This window comes from Brachionichthys hirsutus, unplaced genomic scaffold, assembly GCF_040956055.1.
Source record: "Brachionichthys hirsutus isolate HB-005 unplaced genomic scaffold, CSIRO-AGI_Bhir_v1 contig_469, whole genome shotgun sequence".
NCBI lineage: Eukaryota > Metazoa > Chordata > Actinopteri > Lophiiformes > Brachionichthyidae > Brachionichthys > Brachionichthys hirsutus.
Window position 1 is genome coordinate 8,215 of NW_027180416.1, and position 20,873 is coordinate 29,087.

Sequence of the window (20,873 nt, forward strand, 5' to 3'; positions counted from 1 at the left end):
AATTTTGTTATTGTGCTATAAGTTTAATTCATTGTTTTGTAGTATCTTTTTTGGTCTGGCGGAGCATGCAAGGGCTCTGTTGTGTAGCAGAAATTGACAGTGTCAGAATGTTTTTTTTATTTCCACAAATTGTTTCATATAGAGCACTTTTGTCCTGCAATGGCCTTAGGAGGAGTTGTTCTTGACAAAGATACATTGTTTCAAGCAGCCAATAAACCACCGTGCCGAGTGCCTACATCTGTGAACCTCATCTTGACTACAGTGTGAGGCTCGCTGCAACACGGCAACTGTCACAGCTGCACCTGCTGCTGTTTCAGTACGGAAGCTCCCTCTCTGCTGCCCATGGAGCTGCATCACTCTTCTTTCCATGACAAACCAGAAGCAATGGTCTTTGCTCGGGTCAACTGGAGAGATGGTGATTGAAAAAAAAGAATCATTTGAAAACACAGGACAAAATGTCAGGCTCCAAAAAAAAAAAAAGAAGTTGACTAAAATTTCCGCCAGAGGGCCGGTATTTGTTTCAGGTGGGGCTTGGGTATAAAATGTTCTGTTGCTAAAACATATTCAGTTTTAACAGCACTGGTTAGTAAAACTCAACTGCATTTTAAACGTTTATTTTTTCAGTGCATTAGTCTCATACTCTGAGAGACCTGTGACACAATATGGGACAGAAAGTGGTCTCTCCGTAATATTGTAAATGATGAAGACAGAAAACTAGAGTTTGCTCTTCTGTATACACAAAGATCCCTGCTCCTCTATTGAGGTCATGCAGAAGATGATGTGATCAGCTAAGAAGAGATTCAGAAGCATTAAAGGCTTTTAAATCTCACACGTGCTCCTATTTGCTGCATGTGCCTCTGTTAAGAGTCACAGGGATAGCATCTATTCTTGGAATAACATGAACATTTTTACACAGGCATTATCTTGTTCTGTGAATACCTGAAACAGTAAACAAGAAGAAAGAAATATACTGCAAAATATCACTGTTGGATCACCATGTTGTCTCAAAAAAGAATATCGGAGGAGAACAATGCCAAGAGTATTTTTCAGCCAGCAGAAGAAGTGATGCAACGAGTCCACTTTCCTGCCAAATTTAACGAAGAAGTGGGGAAAAAAATAATAAAAAAATTGCCAGGGCACAAGAAATGGGGCTGACGTGAATACAGATAGTGTGGGATTAACACAGGGAAAGATTGAGCGGCGGCGGTCGGCGGCGTCTCTTTACAGCTCTGCTTGTACAGCTGTGCCAGACCTGGCATCCACTGCTGCCTGTTGGATCCAACACCTCCTCCGCAGGGGGGGGAGGGGGGGTGGGGGGGGGGGTTAACATCTTAAACACCACAGATATGTTTCTAAATGCATGTTTGCATTGCATGATGGAGACATCAGATTATTAATGCATTTGAAATTAAAACTGGAATTCTCAGTATTGACACCTCCTTTTCTCTTGAATTGATCTTTTTGACATTGGCTTGGGAAAAGATATACAGGTTTCCATCATAATTCATCATGCACGTTTCTACGGGAGGTGTGAGGAGGCTCTGCAGGTGTGAATGCTGCCATAAATCACACATAGCCTTACTGCTTTATCTGTTGGATCGACACTTTTGTCTAATTCAGCTCCCGGTACTCAGTCCTGAATAGATTTTAGTAATTAAAGCTGAGCGTCTCCTTCACAGCCTAGTTTGATGTCTGTGGACATGAGGCACACATGCATGGACACGAAAAACTACAAGAACAATTGAAAAAAAATATAAACAATCCAGAGTACGTAGATTAATTATTTAGTTGACTCCGACATGTCAGGCCAAGGCGACTATGGATAGCATAATATTTTTGGATAGGTATAAAAATATTTGGTATTTTTGGGTTTGAATGAATCAACAAAATGAATGTCATCTAAAAACCATTTAATATCATTTATAATGTATTTATCAATTATTATTTGGTTGAATAAGTAAGAGCTTCTTCTTCATGTAAACTTCTTTATGTCTTCATTGTCCGCATATGTCCTAACATTCAAGCTCTTTTTTTTTTTTTACAATAATTTAAGATATATAATCAGCACCAGCTACGCTGTGACCCGTCTGTTGAGCAGTAAAAAAAAAAGAAACAAGTTCTTACCTGGGCTGTAAAAGTGAAGTCGTAATTTAATTTAAATAGTAAGGTTTTAGTTTCTGGTTTTACAGACTGTTTTACAAAGCTGCCCGCGACTACATAAACCCAGTCTATAAAACCTGACGTTGTGATTTAAGGAACTCTCCTCATGTGAACATAAATGACAATTATTAGTCAGCATAATTTACTTACTACAGGAAGGCCAAAACATAACAAGTGCATATTTTTTTTTCATGCTGTCATAAAACAGAAACAAAGAAACTAAATAACAACATGCACAAATTATCAAGTGTTGTTTCAGAGCCCGTCTTCCTTTTTTTGCCTCAGCAGCGGAACCTATAGTGTGTGCCTATTCTTTAGGCGTTGTTGGAAATAGTAAAGCACACTTTAAAGAGGACAGTCAAATGGGGACTAGCTTTTTTTTGTTGCTGCCAGTGGCATTTCCGTTATTCATCAGCCTGAGCTTATTACTAGTGAGTCCGGCAGACTTGGGCGTAGGCGAGGAGCTGCAGCTGGAAAAGTTTGCCATGTTTTGTCTGATAAAATCAATCTAGTTTTAGAGGTGATGCAGATATTTAACATGGCTTCAGTGTGTCTGCTGCTGATGAAGTTGAGGAAGTGTTACGGACAATGCAAAGCCTCCTTACCTCTCTGCGCTGTCCAAAAGCAGGATCTTTAATTCTCTCACCTGTGAAGGCTTATCGTGCTCCTGTGTGTAATGGGAGCAGCGTAGCAAGAAGGGGGATTGTGCAGACTTTATTCTGAGACTGTGAAAACATATTCTGCCACAAGACTCGGCTGCACACTCGGTATTTGAACTTTAACAGAAGTTAATCATTTTTGCACCAAAGCAGAAATGTGTAATGAGGCTTTCATAACACGATTCTTACAACTGGAGCATACAGTGATAGCCCCCAAACAAAAGTGCTAACCGACGCTGTGGATATTTTGGTGTAAAACAGAGGGATGGCAGCGACGGCAAACATTCAAAGGACAGGGCTGAATATTTATGTGCAACATAGAAATCCTCCTTTTCGCCGCTGTTTTTCAGACACCATTTTTTTTGTGAAGTCACAGTTTATTAATTCTTAATGAATTTCTTCTGAACCACATCTTTTTTTTTTATCTACAAATCATTCAAATGTGTGTTGATTAGGTTTTTATTTTATTATTATTGTAGTTCTCCTTTATTATCATTTGTTGACTGTTCGGTTATGCCTGGCCTGCTTGACAAGAAAGTATAAAAATGTGCTTATAATTAAACAGACCCACAATCGTGTCAAATTAAGCTAGGAGGTGCTTTACCATGTTTGGCAATGATTGCTTTCCGATAAAAATGTTCTGAATGCTGCAAAGGGCACAGATCGAGAAAAAAAACACACTCATTTAAGCACTGTTTTAATTGTATAAAATCTCCTTAAAAATGAACAACAGTTAGCGTATCTCGTGCTCAGAAGTCTCTTTCATACTCATCACCAGTGGTTATACACGAGCAGAATTACTGAGCTTTATGCCAAGAGGAAAAAAGAAAAGATAAAAATGATTGTATGATTCAATAAAATCACCATGCAGTTTATTCAGACAAATCATCCACTGTCATTTGCTGGCTCAGTGGCTCAGTGTGCTATGTCGTTTTGCAGGCTGCTGTGGGGCCACCTCACAGAGACGCTTGCTGTTCATGGAAGAATTTTCCTTCCAAGCGAGAGTGCTTTTCAAAGTATCACCCGACTCTATCACGCTCGCATCATACTCATAGTGTGTCTCTTTCTCCTGTCATTATTCTGTATAATTTAGAGCTCCAGCAATTACTCTTCAGTGGATTTTACCTATGTGGAGATACTGAGATTAAAATCTCTGCGTAATTCCACCTCCAGCGCGACGGTTCAAATGTACGGACGAGGCTGCACTTCGCTATCGTTTGGCAGAGCCTGAAATTGGTCAGTCTTTCACGGCTTGTTTGGGAATTTGAATTCCTTTGGTATTCAAAACAGGGGGGCCTCATGACAGGTAGATCATTTCCCAATAAATGTTTTATCGCAGTCCGCTTGACAGTCTCCTGCATCTGCTGCTGCTTTCTCTCCCCTTGTGTCTTTGGCTTCTCTGACTGTGGTCTAGTTATTCAGGGGGAAATAAAAATATATAATGAAGGAATGAAAGAAAGAAAACACTGTTGCCCACCCCACTCCTTTTTTCGTTATCACAAAAGAACAAACATGTATTAAGCATACACAAGGTGCAGAAGCGGCGATTGCAGGCGTCTTCATGCTGACCTACTGTGAGTGGCAGGGGATGATAACATAAACCACATATCCTAACTTCCAAATTACAGCGATCCATTTTTGAACATGAATTAAAAAATGGATCACAGTAATTTGGAAGTTAGGATATTCCTGAAAAAATACATATATATATATATTTGACAATAGCTGCTAAATATTTTAAAATCATTGCTGCTATTATGCTATGTGTTAAGGTTCTGTCTCGCAAAGACAAGGGATTGCTTGATCCCTTGTCTTTGATGACGCCTCTCACATCCAAATAGAAGAAAAACGTTATTTGTATTTTCTTATATTTTAATCAAAAATCTACGATGTCTTTCCCTGTCAGTCCCAGATGCTGAACCTCCGTCCAGTGAGAAGGCAGAATCGAGAACCCCTAGCACCTTAGTTATAGGACAGAGGGGACAGAATGAGGCAGTCTGGGCTTTTTTGCATCACAATCCCCCCACACAGTGTTGATGTTATGCTAATGAGCACTCTGGAGAAGGCTCAACCTCGAAACTGTCCTCTCACTTTCACTTTTTGCGGAAAGGGCAAGTAGAAGTGACACTGAAACTGCATGTGGAAATCTAATGATGCAGCCTGAAAATTCAGAGCACTTTAAATGACTATTTTGTCACATTGCTATGTATAAAGGTAATATTAGATACTTGCCCCTCTTGCTAATCCATTTTTTTAGGATGTTTCATGTAATTGTGCAGCCGAGCATGCAAAGTATTCATTTCTGAGCAGTGGCTAAATGCCTTTTAGACATTTTCTGACTGTGGGGGGGAAAAAAAGCCAATATACCTTCATCAGGTTTAACAAGCACCATTAACTGTCAGAGCCATACTGAGTGAAGATTTAGTGCTGACAAGTGATTGTTTTCAGGAAAGATTACACCCACTTCTTTTGTCTAAGCCTCCTGACAAGACAATGCTTTACCATGTTTCAGGTTGACGTATGCTGCTTCCCCTTGTATGAGAAAGGCATCCGTGTTCTTTTACTTTGAAAATGGCTGCAGCAGCAATGGGGTGAAATGTCCAAGGATAACGTTACGCTACAGTAGATCCACTCCATGAATGAATAGTTTGCTTGCAGCAAGGATATTGTTGTATAGCTGTCTGTTGGAGAATCACACAAAGATGACACAACGTTGGTGGGTGCATTGGATTTGATTTGCCCTTTCACTTCTACTGATTATATCTAAACTGCCTAACAGATTTTGACAACTGTCAGTAACAATATTTGACTTTTAGCATGGAAAGCCCATTAAATATGGTGGATTTGGATTAAAAGGGGTGAATTCAGGTATTGGTCTTCATTTTTGATGACCATTGCAAAATAGTTTATTGAGGACTTTTTTTGTCAAATAGACCTATCCTGTGGATCTATATATTTTATTAAATCCCTTGCTGATACACCGTATGTGCTCTATTAACCTTCTATTTTTGTTTTGACTGCAATTATGTTCCTTATTCTCTTATTTTGGTGAGTTCTTTTTTGTTCTGTTTTTCTTCAAGCCTCTGAAAGGTTAAAAGCCTCAATTAGACACTGAGCCAAGTTGGGTCAGATTATTCACAATGCCTCTAATATGACAGAATAAGGACCTTTTAAAAAAAATAATAATTATGATTTCACTCTGAAAGCATCATCAATACTTTCCAAGCCTGTGCATTTTTAAATTTGAGTAATATTGTAAGAGTAGTAATATATTTTTTTAACGACTGGGCATCTTACTTGATGCTTTCCTGAACAAATGTGTACTGAGATAAAATATGACATGTGCTTAATTATATTGATGGTGACCAGGCAAAACTAAAACATACATTTCTGATATATACCAGCCACAAAGGAGGATATGTAACTCAAAAGGCAAAGAAGAGCAGAAGAACGGGAGGATTCTGGAGCTTTTATACAATTGAGAGGTCTGCACATTCAGAAAAGCTTCACTTAATAACATATCTTAAATTCAAGTACAATTAAAATATTACAACCATTAATTTTTGTCCCAAAGATAATTGGTTGCTTACTTCCTTCTTTTTTTTTTGCTTAAGTAAATAGATGGATAAAATACTTATCTTCCCACATGCTCCTCTTCTCTGACAAGTCATCTTCTCCATTACCATCTTCATGTTTTGTGTTGCTGCCCACTACCTAAAAAATTAATCATCCTGTTTAATAACGCCTCACGATCACAGTGCATTATTGATGATGATGAGGTCCTTAATATAAAGAGGGAGCAGGATTTTAACCATTCATCTGCTCATTTATAAGGGGGGGGGGGGGGTGGAAGAGAGTCACAAAAGCTGCTTAGTCGTGCATATCCGCATAAATACAGCACATGAATATCATCGACACAAACAGGCCTCCTGGCCCAGAAGAGCTTTATGCATTTTAAACAAACAGAAACAATAAATAAATATAAAATATAATATGTTACGCAAGCTGTCAAACTCAATTCTAATTTTATTTTATTGATTGTGACCTTAATGAACAAATCACTGACCTCAAATGTCCACTTGTTCACCATTGTGCAGTTTTAAGCATGAAAACATTATAAATGACTCACAATGCATTTGTCTTGATGTGATGTGTGCAGTTGTTTTTGTTTTGTTTTTTCCTACATTGCTTGACCTTGCATGAATCCGCTCTGCAATTTCTCAGATGAGTATTGGAGAGAGTCTTGGCGAAATGCCGAACTCAATTTGTATAATACCTGATTTGTCTACTCTGGACTAATTCAGCCATGGCAAACTGGATCACACAACAAATGCGTATTTTGTGTTGTCCCAATGCTCTCGAATTTAAGGTATTCATGTTCACATGTTAATTGGATTGGTTTTCTGGACAGGTATTACATATATTTGCCGTGTGTATTCCAAGGTGGAACATGTGGAGGATTTAGTGGAGCTGGATTGGCAGGTACCATCACCACGAGATGCCCATATAATAACAGGGCTTCCATTCCTGACCTTCCTATTTATCTTGCTGTATTAATGCCAGCCTATTAATTCCTAAGCGAGGAACATTTGGTAAATACACTGCTTAACAGCTCTGGCTGAATTATTCTTATCTCAGCTGACCTGAAAGGAATAGTTTTCAGCTATCAGCAAGTGGAAATGACATTTTGAAATTCCATTTAAGATAATCCACTTCTATTCCCAGTAAAACATCAAAATTACAAGTAACACGCATGAAATCCGTGTTACAATCTTTATTACTATAGCAAAATAAATCTGTGTATATGTCAGAGTATTTTCTCTAACACCGTTATTCTAACAGTATACTGTAACCCATGTGGACAGACAGGTGGAGGTATCTTTCAGCACTAATAGAGGATTTTTGTTGCATTGCTTCAGTGATCATGAGTTTATTTTGCTATTAATATAGTATATTCAGGCAAAGGGCATTGCGGCACTCAACACGGATGGGCATAAAAATAAATGTAAGAAGAAAAGACTGCCATATAAAGTGACATTTTAGATTGGGGGATTTTTCTAAGAGACAAGAACTTGTTGCGTTTACCTAGGTTAGGGGCTTTCCATTTAACGTCTTATAAATTTGATACAAGGCTTCCAATTTTATTTGCATAACTGAGTTGGAGTGATCCAGGGTTTAGCTTCTAATCGATTAATTGAGTGCCTCATAAAAGTGATAAATGGTGCAAACACAAAGACCAGTAAGTGACAAGCCCCCATACTTGTGTCACACATTCTGGCTCCTTCTCTCATACAGCTGTTATTTTCTGTGCAAGTGCTGCCTGCTTAAGAGAGAATGACTAATTTAATCAAAATGCGCTGATCCCCAGATTCCATATATATTTTATGTCCTCTCATATGATGAAATAGGTTGGGTAATACCTGAATATGAGTTTTGGTATAACTGCAATAAAATAGCAATACATTTGAACTATCAGCGGTATTGTTTTGCCGCTAAAGTTCTGATAAAATATCTTACAACAGATATAATCTCATTGATTAGAAGGAGCCTCATGCTTTTCTTTTGTTTTTCTTTTACCTCGTGTGGCTTCTCTTCTCCCTCTTTCTTCTGATGCATCGGCTAACTCTCAACCCCCCCATACCCCCCCCCCCCCCCCAACACTCACACACACACTCCTTAAAGCAGCCAAGTCCTTTTATGCAGCATGTGTGTTTGACCTGGTATTTCACTGGCTGAGCCTCCTGTCAGGGTCAGGGTCTGCATTTGGGGCATGAGAATTCACATACAGTTTTGTTGGGTGACATTCAGCTCCTCTGGCCCTTTGCTGCTCTCAATCATTCTCTCTCTGGAGGGGTCAGCCTCTGATTTCTCCCTCCCCCTTACCTAACTCAGTGGGGCTCCAGACTCATCCCATCCCCAGCCCAATCTGTTCCCTATGGAGTTAAAATTTTCTGATTTATGCTTGCAAATTGTACATCTTCAGCAGTGTCAAAGCAGGAACACAATCTCTTTTGGGAATATATTTCCTCCACAGCTGATACTGAATGTTCTGCAAATGAGCCATCTGTCCCCTGGTATTTTAGTTTTCCCTCAAAGTGTGTAAGAGAGCTACGAGGCATACTATAGTATGTATAAATCCATGTATGAGGAGGCTGTTGGAAAAACCCAATTCTAACCAAATGTGTTCCCCTCATTCAACATGTGGTGGTTGGCTCCGATTTACATTTCAGTGAATCCCAGTATTTCTCTTTCTTTGCATCCCTCTGATGTTCCATGACAATTAACATCCCAACTCTTTCTTGAGGTCTGTTGAAAGCTCGGGGGCTAATTCAAGGGTCAAACAAGTCTTGCAAGCTGTCAATCTTTTATTGCAACCAGAGCCCCCCCCATTCGACCCAGCCTCATTTATAGAATGGCCCAAGTATTCTTCTATTCTCCTGTGGTGCTCTTAAAGCTCGAGAGGGACAACCATGACTTTTGTCTAAGGAGCCCTGCATTCTTTCACATCTGCCTCTTGTTTTCAAACCCCCACTGTGTTCAAATTTCAAACTGTCCTTTTCAATCAACCCTCCTCCCCGAACTTCTTATAGCACTCTTCCTCTCAGTAACTAAGCCTTTTATTTTGTAAGAAGGCCTACTGAGCTCCTGCATTCACAATTTTGTCACTCAGTTGTCATTTATAGAACATTCTGTTGTAATGCAACTACAGCAACTATACAAGTACACATATGCTGAAAGCTTCTGGGCCAGCGCCCCTGTGGCTTCTCCATTTCTTAGAGTACTTCAACATCTGTCTGCAATAACTTCAAATTTATCCAAACAGTGTGATGCCTGTTGACATTTTAGCAATCTGTGCTTAACAGTCACAGAAGATTGTCTCGATAATTTGTCGATGCATTGGAAGCATCCATGCCGGCAAGGATACTCTTCATCATCTGTCTACGCCATGTATAAACTAAAAAAAAACCCCAACACAACATAAATGTACAGACAATACAACCTGTTCAGGGATCACACTCAAGTCAAAGACTATTTAAAAGAATGAAACAGCCACGGTGTGATTGCTGTTTCTTTTTTAAGGAAGAGGAAGAAAAAGAAACCTCCAGCTGAGAGAGGAGACCTGAGCATGTTTAATGAGGACTGCAGTCAGTCCCTCCAGCCGACACCTTTGGTGTTTCTGCATGTTAAACACTCACAGCATGATACAAAATGTATTAAAGCGTTGGACTGTTAACATCACTTCATAGACCAGCCTGTGCTGGGGATAGGTGTATTTCTTTCATGGTGGGAGACCCCATAGCCTTGGAGGCAAAACAGCTTAAGATCATGTTGTCTTTGTCTTTGCGTTCTGATATCTGGGGCCTGTTGAGTATTCTGTCTGTTTTTTGTCTTTTTCACAGTTAATAAACGACAAACACACACACATTTTCATATTGCTTTAGCACCGTTGTCTCTGGATTTGATTAGTATAATCAGGGGTGCACATAACTTTTTCAGATAATTACTCAAGTGCATAACAGGAGACGGTGTGTGGTGCTCACCCCATATGCAGCAAGGTCTTAATAAGTACAGTCTTCTTCACTGTCCTCGGTGTCTCCCCCACTGTCCTTTGTTGCACCTTCCTCCATGGCAGATGATGATGATGATGCTGCAGATACACTTGTTTTGTCTGCTAGATGAGGGTGCGAGCGGCAAATCTTGGACCACATTTCAGGGCCCTGTTAGCTTCAAGCCATGGTACATCCTGTAGCCACTTCGGCTCCGGGCCAGACACTGGTTGCTCAATGTCTGTTGTTTGCTTGACATCTTGCACAACAGTAGGTTTGCAGGTGTAACTGTGGTGTTGCCAAGCAAACTGTCAGGTACGCAAATGCGCGTAGAGGTACAACCGGCATTGCGAGCTCCAAATTTCTGCTGCACACATGTACCTGCTTACCAGTTATGTGCACCCCTGAATATAATGGTTTTCATACATATGTAGAGACAGTAGTTAACAAGTCAAGTCAATTTAGCACCAAAACACAACAGACGTTATCTGATGACATCTTCAAAGATGAGCAGATCCAGACCATAATATTTTTTCTACACAGACCAAACACATGAGCAAGCACATGGTGAGAAAGAAAATTACCTCTTATCAGCAGAAATTCCAAGGTGTGTGTGTGAGAGAGAGAGAGTAATGAAAATGAATAGCGCAGGCAGAGCAGTCTAAGCTTATAGCAGCAGAGTTGAGGACTAGTACCGTCAAGAGATTAAAACATTTGAGTGATTAATTAATTATGCTCTGTAATTAATTCATCTAATTAATCTCTTTTTTAATCTCACTGAAAAATTGCTGAGAAAAGCCCTCAACTTGAGGTATTTTCATTTGAATTTAATTACATTATTGTGGCAGAGCGAAATATTGATTTAGAACATTCTGCTGTATTTGTGACAAGTCTTAAATGCTGCCCTCGACATTTAATTTTGACCACCAGGGGGAATATTGCTGTGTTCTCTTGTCAATCTCCAAATAAATATAAAATAAAATAAAACAAAACATCAGGTCCATATAAAGTGCTGTAAGTTATCACATCAAAAAACAGTAAGAACACTTTTCTGTATTGAGTATCAAGTATTGAACAACAAACTTGTTGCTTTTCCTCTGCTTCAGATAATAAAAATAATACAGACTCATTAGTCACAGTGTTCTAAGTTAGCGCATCAAAAATAACATTGTTCATCATCACAAAATAAAGTGCTGAAATGACATCAAGCAATCACTTCTAGTAGGTTAACTAGGACATAGCAGCTACTCTGACCATCAGTTATCCTCGAGTTTAGTTTGGTGAAGGGCTGACTATTCCACCCCCAACATCTCAAGCACAAAAAGCTCAATACTTAAACACAGATTTTTATAAAAAGGCAATACAGAAGCAATAAAGTTAGAGATACAATATTGTATTAACGCCGTTTAAAAAAACACAACATGCTAAATATGACTGTCAATTAATGCGGTAATTTGACACCCCTATTGAGGACTGGCCTAAAATAGAAGCTCTGTCACTTCAGTGTACGGGAGGTGTCTTCACAAATAATACTCAGTTGTTTTAAACGTTACAAGGGTAGAAGCAAATTGTCTGCACCTGTAAAATATTGAGTTAAATTAAAATATATATCTACATATTTAATGCATAATCCATAGCCCATAAAGCATGTCAAAAACATTTAAATAAATAATAACATAAAAATCAGTGTGTTTATGTGCATTCCATTAATTTCATTATGTCGAGAGGAAGGCAATTTACCAATTATTGCAACTATCATGTAAAGACTTTAACTGAGTTATCGTACTCGCATCAAGGTCATAAGCTGAGTGGGCCGAGTATATCAGTCTTTGAAATTGCACTTGACGTATCCCATTGTGACTGTGTTTTCATTCTCAGCACGCACTGCAGAGGTCACTGAGCGCACCAGATGCAAAGAGGGACTATATTTGATAAAATGGTGACAAGGCTAGGGATGGTGGGAAAATGAAATGAATTTTTTTTGAGTGACACTGAAACAAATTTCATGCTACAACCAATATCCCAAAGTGATAGCACTCCGGTAAATCTTCTCTGTAAAATGTTATGTTAAAAACAATCATTACCAAAAATATTTCTCCCCATTTTGTTGCATCTTATTGTTAGGCTGCATATACATTTTCATACCAAACAACACATACAGTATAAATATGATGGAAAATAAGCTGTTGTGAACCTGCTAAACATGGTCCAAACCTTTGTTGTTGTTTGAAATCTTTTTCTTGACAATTTAATGATTAAAGATGATTATAATCACTCAGATCTCAACATGTGGACAAGTGTGTGGGATCCAAGTATTGTCTGCCTAATTAAGTGGACAAAACAGCAAGACTTTGTGGGTATGGATGGAATCCTAAGCTTATATGCAGCTTTACTGTGGAGACAATCTGCTTAAGTCCTTGTTGTCCTGTATAGACCTTAAGTGCTGGCTGATTATTTGTAGCCACTTGCCTAATAAACTTAATTTGTGCCACATCTATTGAAGGACAAATGGTTAGTTTTCTTTGGGAGTTCAATATGTTTTTTCTCAGTGTCTAAGCCCACAAATGCACATTATCCCACTGAAACTGAATGCATTGTGGCTGCATGTTCTCTGCTCCTGTTAACCTCTTCTAAATGGCTCTTAAATTAGAGGTCTCAGGTGAGGCGTAATGTCATACTAGATGAGCTGATTATGCCAAGCTTAATTATAACTTAGTTGGCTAATGTGTGCACTCTGCATGTTTTCTCGCTGAAGAATTATTACTCTGTCTGCGATCTCAGACAAAATAGATCAAAGTATCTTCAGACTGTGGATATTCTCCAGTGTGCAGCCAGCTGAAGCTGATTTGTGCAGCTCTGACTGCAGATGATGAACAATATTCCTCACTGTATTTTCAATGTTAGGTGCTGGTGTGATGGATAAATATAATTCCTTGATTCTTAGTAAACAATTGCAGGCCGTAGGCACAGGGAAAAAAAATGGAATGTTGTTTTTGAATGTGTTAAAAATATGACCCCCACCCCCCGAAAAAAAAAAAAAAAAAAAGTTTCTAATGGTTTCCTATGTGCCTTGTTGCCAGAGCAATACCATATCCCATGATGAATGTGCTAATGGTTCATGGGATTGAGACTACGGAGCTTTGCCCAGCAGTGCAAACACAAAAGACAAAAGGGAGCCATTAGTTGTGTGAATTCATGCCTGGGCTTGCAGGTAGGGCACTAGGTTTAATCCTACATGGCTCCAGCCCTGTGTCTATGGTTTTGTAGTGAAACTGAGCAAAAACAAACAGTCAAACATACCAGTACTAGAGGGACAGGTATGGATGAGGTGGCAAGAGAGGAATTCTGGTGTGGAAAGATGTAAAGGAAAGGGACCAAGTGGGGGGAGGGAAGGGGCAGGAGAGATAAAGTGCTTTGTGGTCGGACTCAACAGAGAGAAGTGGCCATTTGCTTAGTATTTATTTGTTTGTTTGGTGAGGGCGCGGGGGTACAGAGTCACGAAATACCAGTCAAACAGAACTTTAGAAGTAGAACTAAAATGCAACACAATGTTGCAAATTTAGGTTCTCAAGGAAGATTTTCAAACATGGTTTTGAAGATCTTACAACACGATGCTGGATTTTCAGTTGGCCGTGAAGACCTGAACATCAATATAACAAGTATTTATCCATCATTAAGAAATGAGTTTTCCATTGCTTACTCAGACATCAACCAAGCTAATGCGAACCAGCATTACTGTAGCAGGATAAAAAGCTTTTTGGCTCATGCTCACCAAGCTATTAACATGGATAATTTTAGCATGTAATGTTACTGTCGATTAATTTACCATTTCCGGCATGTGGGTCAGGACTTTTGATGATGAGTCAATGTGCAGTTGGTCAGTTCTTCGTGCAACTTTTCTGAAAAGTCGAGTGGGTATTTATTCAACTATGTTATACTGTTTAAAATGCTGGTTTGAATTGTGTATTAGATACAGACGTGTTTTACTGCATACTAAATTAAATCCTTGCACCCATTAAAGATTTCAAAATGCTCTTCAATGTTTAAATATGTTCTTAGCATGCATATTGACAGTGTTTTGATAAATTTATATATAATTTATAGGTCTTGTGGAGATTGACAGGGTGGTTCTTATCTGTTTGTGAGTTCCACACCACTCCACCTTCCTGCCAGAGAAATGGTGAGCATTCAGCTACCATTAAGAGATTTACCTTCTGAGGATTATTGACCTTCTGGGTTTATTTCTGAGGCTTATATGGGGTTGTAGCATTTATTTTCATAGCTTAATATTTGTCATTTCATTTGCAGTGGAATATATATATATATTGGATGATGAAATTTCATCCCTGTACTGAAATCACTCTCTGTCTGCTCCACAGGTGAGAGGATCGATGATGAGCATCTCTGAGTCCAGTTGGCTTGGACTTTATTAATCAGCATCTTGCAGTCGCAACATACATCTGGCACAAACCATCAGCACCAGACGCCATGGCATGCTCTCTATGGAAACTACACACCCTCTGCTGGTTTCTCATCACACTAGCCCAAGTGCACTCCACAGAAGGTAAGTACAGCCAGTTCAGCTGTTTCTGCATCCTGTCGAAGCATTCTCATGTGTCTTTTATTTTTTTATTTTTACAGATTCTTAATTCAGCACTATGAATGAGTATAATCTCATACTTATTAACAGCCAGCAGTGGGTTTTTTTTCTTTTTTGCTATTGTTTTCTATTATAAATATAACGTGATCATTCAAATTGTGACTCGTGCCAATGCTGCTCCTCCGAGTGCAGGCAGTACTTCTGTAAGTAATGCAGCTCTGAGGACAGCGGGCACAGGCAGATGGGGGATAATCTTGAGTGGTGTTCATTAGTAAGTAAATTGTGATTTGTCTGAGATTTTCTGCTTGAAAGCATCAGTTGTTCCCAGTGGCATCAAAGCTGGATCCATTTGTAAATTCCTCGCTAAAATGTTCTGTCTTGTATGGCAGACACACACAGATTTTCACACCTCAAAAAAAAAAAAAAAGCCTGACTGTGTTTTAATTATAGCGATTTTAGCATTGATGAAATTGTTCTCTTCTGTAATGTAATGAGAAGATTCATGTCGGCATTCAAAACATATCTCATGAACGGTTTTCTTAAAATATTATCCCAAATATGGCACCTTTTTCTTCCAGCAGTGTATATCCAAAGACCCACTAAACATTCGGTGTGTCTGAGCCAACTGTTGAAGCTCCAGTCTGTTCGCTATACTCCCTTCATGGTTTTTAAAACTACTCAATAATATAGGATTATTGATTTAAGTTTGGAAGGTGGTTAATTTGCTCTGTAATAAGGCACACTGCCACGATATATGTTATTACATGTGTCTCGTGCATCGTATGGTTTAGATTTGATTTAAGAAGGGGGACATTTGAGGGGAGTGCAGTTCTACAGGCCTCAGTGGATTAAAGAAACCCAGAGGTTCATGGAAATTACTTACAAATGTCAGTACGAGATTATATGAATTCCATATGAGCCGGGTTTTAGTAGACACCTCATGCAAAGATAAGTCTGTGTGTGTATACACATGACCCCAATTAGAAGGAACTAAAGATAGTTAGTTCCAAGAGAATTCCTTTTCCTGGTTTTAGTGCTTCGGCTTTCTCAGGGTGCTCCATCAAACTCAGTTGTTAACGTTTGAAAGGTAAAAAAGCCAGTGAAGGGTCTTGACACAACACTGCTAACTCCTAATAGTTTGTCAGGGGATGTGATTGATTGAACCATTGCACATGCATTGAGACTCCTTGCAGACAGGATTGCATGTGGCTCAAAGGCGACACGAAACAGTCTAAACACTCCCCGGGCAAACACAGCAGCAGAGTAAAGAGTGGCTTTAGTATGCGAGGAAATGAGAACAAAACAAAGGAATAAAGCCATTTGTTAAGGACATTTGTCATTCACATTTTCCTCTTGTTGGTTCCCGTTCACTCTCACCTCCCCCATTTCCCACCTCAGCTGCAAAGATCAGAGCCGAAACAGTTCATTACAAACAATATCCCCAAGTAAACATGCTTCATTAAACTGCGTCTACTCCTAATATCTTTTTAATGCATTTTTATAATTGAATTAAATGGGTTAGTGGAATGTTGTAGATAGTTTAAAGTTTGTTTGCTCTTCTTTTTACCATTTGTAGGAAGAGACTGAAACTGTACCAGTGGGGAGGATGCTCCTCCCATGTCCTCGTATACGAATATGCCCATGTATCGTCTTTATCTGATGTGTTGGTTGCAGTCTTTACTTGCCTTATGGTGCAGGTTGTTTTATAATGGTGATTATTTAGAATCAGTCCCTAATCCTGTGAAAACCGAGGCGGTGGCATATTGAAACAAAGATACTCTCATTATTATCAGTATGGATGTGATACATGAAACTAAATGTCATCTGGGATTTTTGGTTATAATTGTCCCACTTTTTAATATTTATAGCATGTGATGTTTAATTAAGAGGTGCTAATTTTACTACGACGGTTGTTGCAGCATTTTTTTTTCTTACCAGAATAAGTAATCTTAGCGGTTGATTGCTCTTCCACCAGCACCAGCATAAAAATAAGAAACACACACACACACAATACAGTGATGACAGTAATGAGCTCAGCACTGCAGTATTACTCACATGACTGCCGTATTGCGGGGATGTAATCTAGAAAGAAAAATACATTTTCTTTTCAATAAAGTATAGAAATGATCAAATAAAGAAATGATCTGAATTATGCAGGATCTCTTGGCTGCTGTTGTATTCATTTGGATGTTATTTTTTTAATTTATGTTTTCCTCAATATATTAAAGTGAAATAGTAAATTGCTGCAATTTGTATTTTAATTAAGCAAAGCCTGTTGAAATACTTTACAGAAGCATCTGTCGTTAATTTCCAAAAGCAAAAATATTGATAGTGATTTTCTTCAACATAATTCTCCACGGAAACAGTACTTTTTTTTCCGACTGGTGCTCTCTAATATATGTCCTTTGCAACCCACTGGAAAGGAGGTATAAATTATAAAGTAATTGTTTTTTTGTTGAAATTTGTGATTTTCCCTTTCAACATATGATTCAACTCAAATGTTTTCCAAAATAATTCAGTTAACTCCAGCAGGGTTCGAAGCACTCTCTATCAGCAATAGAGTAAAATTTCACAAGTAGCTCAGCTGCACACAAAGCAAAGTGAGGATTATTTCTAAAAACATGGAGTGGTAACATTTGTAACAGAGGAACAAGAATATGTCAGTGGAAAATACATCTGTATGATTTTGCTTCTCCTTGTACTGAGATCAACTCTGTTTAGAACCGTATGATGTGGTTGTGGTGATTCCCCCCCTCCCCGTATTTCCAAAGTTGAGTTCAAGTAAGAGTACAATAAAAGAAAAGCAGTGTTAAGCAGGTCAGGAGTATTTTATGTTAGTGATTTAAATGCAGTTTATTTCTCTAGATTGCGTGTTACCATTCCATCACTGCAGGACCCGTTACGAATCGTAGGTTCAAGGACGTGGAAAGGGGCTTCCATCATATAAAAGCATGTCTGTGGCAAAACATGTGTGAACAAGTCTGACATAATGCATTTCTTTTCCCCACACTCACCCTGAAACCACGCTTTTGTTTCTCCTCAAAGGTCAAAATATTTGAAGTACTTTTGATTCCTCAAGGGCAACAGGAAAGGGCATCCTTAAGGTGTCCTCGCTTTGTGTCATGTAAAAAGAATTGAGAAGACTTAAAACCTTCGTCTCAAAGTGAAAAGAGCGAATTAGACAATTAAGGTGTTCTGAAATGCAATTACTAGAAGTAAAAGCATCAGGCTTTTTAAAGGCTTTTGTAAGCCTCATTGTGGGGGGGGGGGGGGGAGGCCCCAGTAGCTCCCAGTTGCTACCCACCACCAATTTGCCCTGGTTAGCCTTTTGGTGAAAGCCCATACTATGAGGCACCATTTATTTGTAACTTTCTACTGATGCAAAGGAAAATAGATCAGATACATTTACTGATTTATCATTGCCATTTAAGAGTGTGCGTGTGTGTGTGTGTGTGTGTGTGTTAAGTGATGGGAAAGGAAGAAGAGGGACATAAGAGCAGTAGAGGTAAATGTTATTGTTTAATGTGCATAAATGACAGTTGATAGAATAAATATATCCATCAGTACTGAAAAATAAGAAATTAAACACAATAATTTGAAGTGTCTTTATCTTAATGAAGTTATTTATTGTTTAATTTCCTCTGAGGCCTGCATTCTTGTTTCACCAGCCAACAGCTATACTCGGTAAAGCTGATATCATAGTAAGAAGCATATAATCTAACAGGTGAATCTGGTTAGGTAAAGTATACATCCAGATATCATAAGCCTATTTTAACAGGCAAACACATTTTACAAATAATCTACTTTTCCATTGTTTCAACACTTTTGCTTCTCTGGTTTTAGCATAAAAAAAGACAAACACCGTCTTTCAAGTAGGAATTCATGGAACCACGAGGCTGTTTCTTTTAAGATGCAAATTTGTGCCGGAGCTATTTTCATGGACGAGTGTCGTACCCTATGCTGTCTGTTCCCTGAACTGGTAATTTAGCATTCTGAGATACTTTTAAAAGGCTGATCCGTAGTTAATTGTTAAGAGAAACAAAACACTTATTAGGCAATTATTTCATGAAATGCTTGTTACATTTTCACGGCATTTAATGTAGCTCATAATAGAAACAGCAATAAAACAATTAGGACCAAAAGGGGTGCGTTTCCATTAATCTTGTGTTTCTTTCGTAAACAGCTTCTACTAGTTTTGTCTTTCCACCTCTTACTTGATGTTATCGTTGTTGTTTGCGGCAGACTGTGGAATCTGGCTTCCCACGGAGCCGGGCAGGCGTGGGGCCTGTGTACGAAGGCCCACCATGCTGTCACATCTCTTTCATCACCAGCCAGGCTTGGCCAATAAGGAGATAAGGAGACAATGAGTGGGAGAGCAAGCAGTGGCAAGGTGTAACCACAGCCCCTGGGTCTCCTCCCTGCCGAGCACTTCAAATCCTCATTAGGATTTTCAGCAAAGGAAGGAGGGATTTTCTGGATTAGGGCTTTGTCACTGCTGACTCCAGGTTGGTGTTTGTCATGCAAGAGCATGGCGGAGCTCTTGACAACTTGCCACCCTCCTCCCTTCCACCCAAACACTGACCCTCCCTTCATTTGCTGCTGAAGCTGTTTAAACATGTTTTGCCAACCCAAAATCTCAGGAAGTCACACTTGTTTCCTGACTGCCCTTGCAATGCATTTTAGCATTATTTAAGTGGCCTATGGTGTCTGTAGGTTTCGCCTGATGCATCAGCATTCCTCTTAATGGTTATGATTGCATGGATAACTTTGGGAAGCATCATTAGTTTATTGTGTGCTGTTGCTACCCATAACTCAACCATGACACCAAAACTGCAGATTAGAATGGAGACGCAATGCCTTTCAGGGGTCCCCCCCCCCCCCCCCCCCACACACACACAACTGCATAAAACTGCATAAAGAGCACTGCAGCCTCTCACTTTTGAGTGTTTGTCTTCTTACCAAAATGGCAATTTAGCCATAAATGCCACATATTATGCTGTTATGCAAAATGCAATTAAAATACAAAATTTCTTTGTAAATATAAAACACATTGCTAATCGACGATATGACTGTTCAAGAAAAAAATCTATCTTGATTTAAAAAGGGGAGGAAATCAGAGAATCCATAGACACTCCTTTTCTCAACAATATCAGCTGTAAATTATTTGACAGACTTGTTGACTTTTCACGGTTGCCGTCTCACCTTTCAGCAAGAAGAAACAGTTTTCTCACTCAAATCGCATTCGAATGCTTTATTTTTACCCGAAACATTCCGAAGTCCAAGGCAACGCCTCCCATTCATCCCACCATAGTTGCACCACTCCCTAGCCCTAGTATCGTCATGTTAATTTATCGACAGCCACATTTTTAAACTCCCATCAGTCTCCTCCCTCTGTTAGTCGTACCGGGGGCTCTTTATCTTGACTTTATATTGATTTATATTGACATAGCTCACAAAACAACAGGGCAGTGTTTCTTGATCTGGTACTCAACCTCTTAATCAGTTCATAATTGGGTTTCAGCTTGTCGGGTAGAGTGGTTCAGTGTGACAGAGCCTCAGACTGAGTGTGAAACCTACCTTCTCCTGTCATTCTCTGGGCTGATCTTTGTGGATAATGACCATTCACACGGGTGCTACAAGGCCCACGCTGGGTGGGATCTTAGGCACGCTAGATTAGTCATCCACCCACATGTTCCTATCTTGACTCGGATTTTACCGTCATGCTTTGTCTCACTTTGTGTTTGCCTAGGTAGAAACATGTGGGCCCAAACAAGTATATCCAAAAGAAATCCCAAAGCATGTGCTGATAAGTCTCCCCTCTGAATTCCTAAGACGGACCAAAAAATATGACTTATCAGACTCCTGTGCAGTGGTCTGTAACCAAAGACCTATTTTTCATGGAACATT

General features: G+C 39.2%; 1 protein-coding gene across 1 annotated transcript in view; it reads left to right on the forward strand.

Annotated features, from left to right (window-relative positions):
* The first annotated feature begins 14,854 nt into the window (after nucleotides 1-14,854).
* The window catches only part of LOC137914783 (adhesion G protein-coupled receptor L2-like), a 63,900-nt gene continuing 57,881 nt past the window's right edge, over nucleotides 14,855-20,873 (forward strand). The window contains exon 1 of the mRNA XM_068758278.1: nucleotides 14,855-14,930. Within this exon, the coding sequence (XP_068614379.1) occupies nucleotides 14,855-14,930 (76 nt within the window). The remainder of the gene's footprint in view (nucleotides 14,931-20,873) is intronic.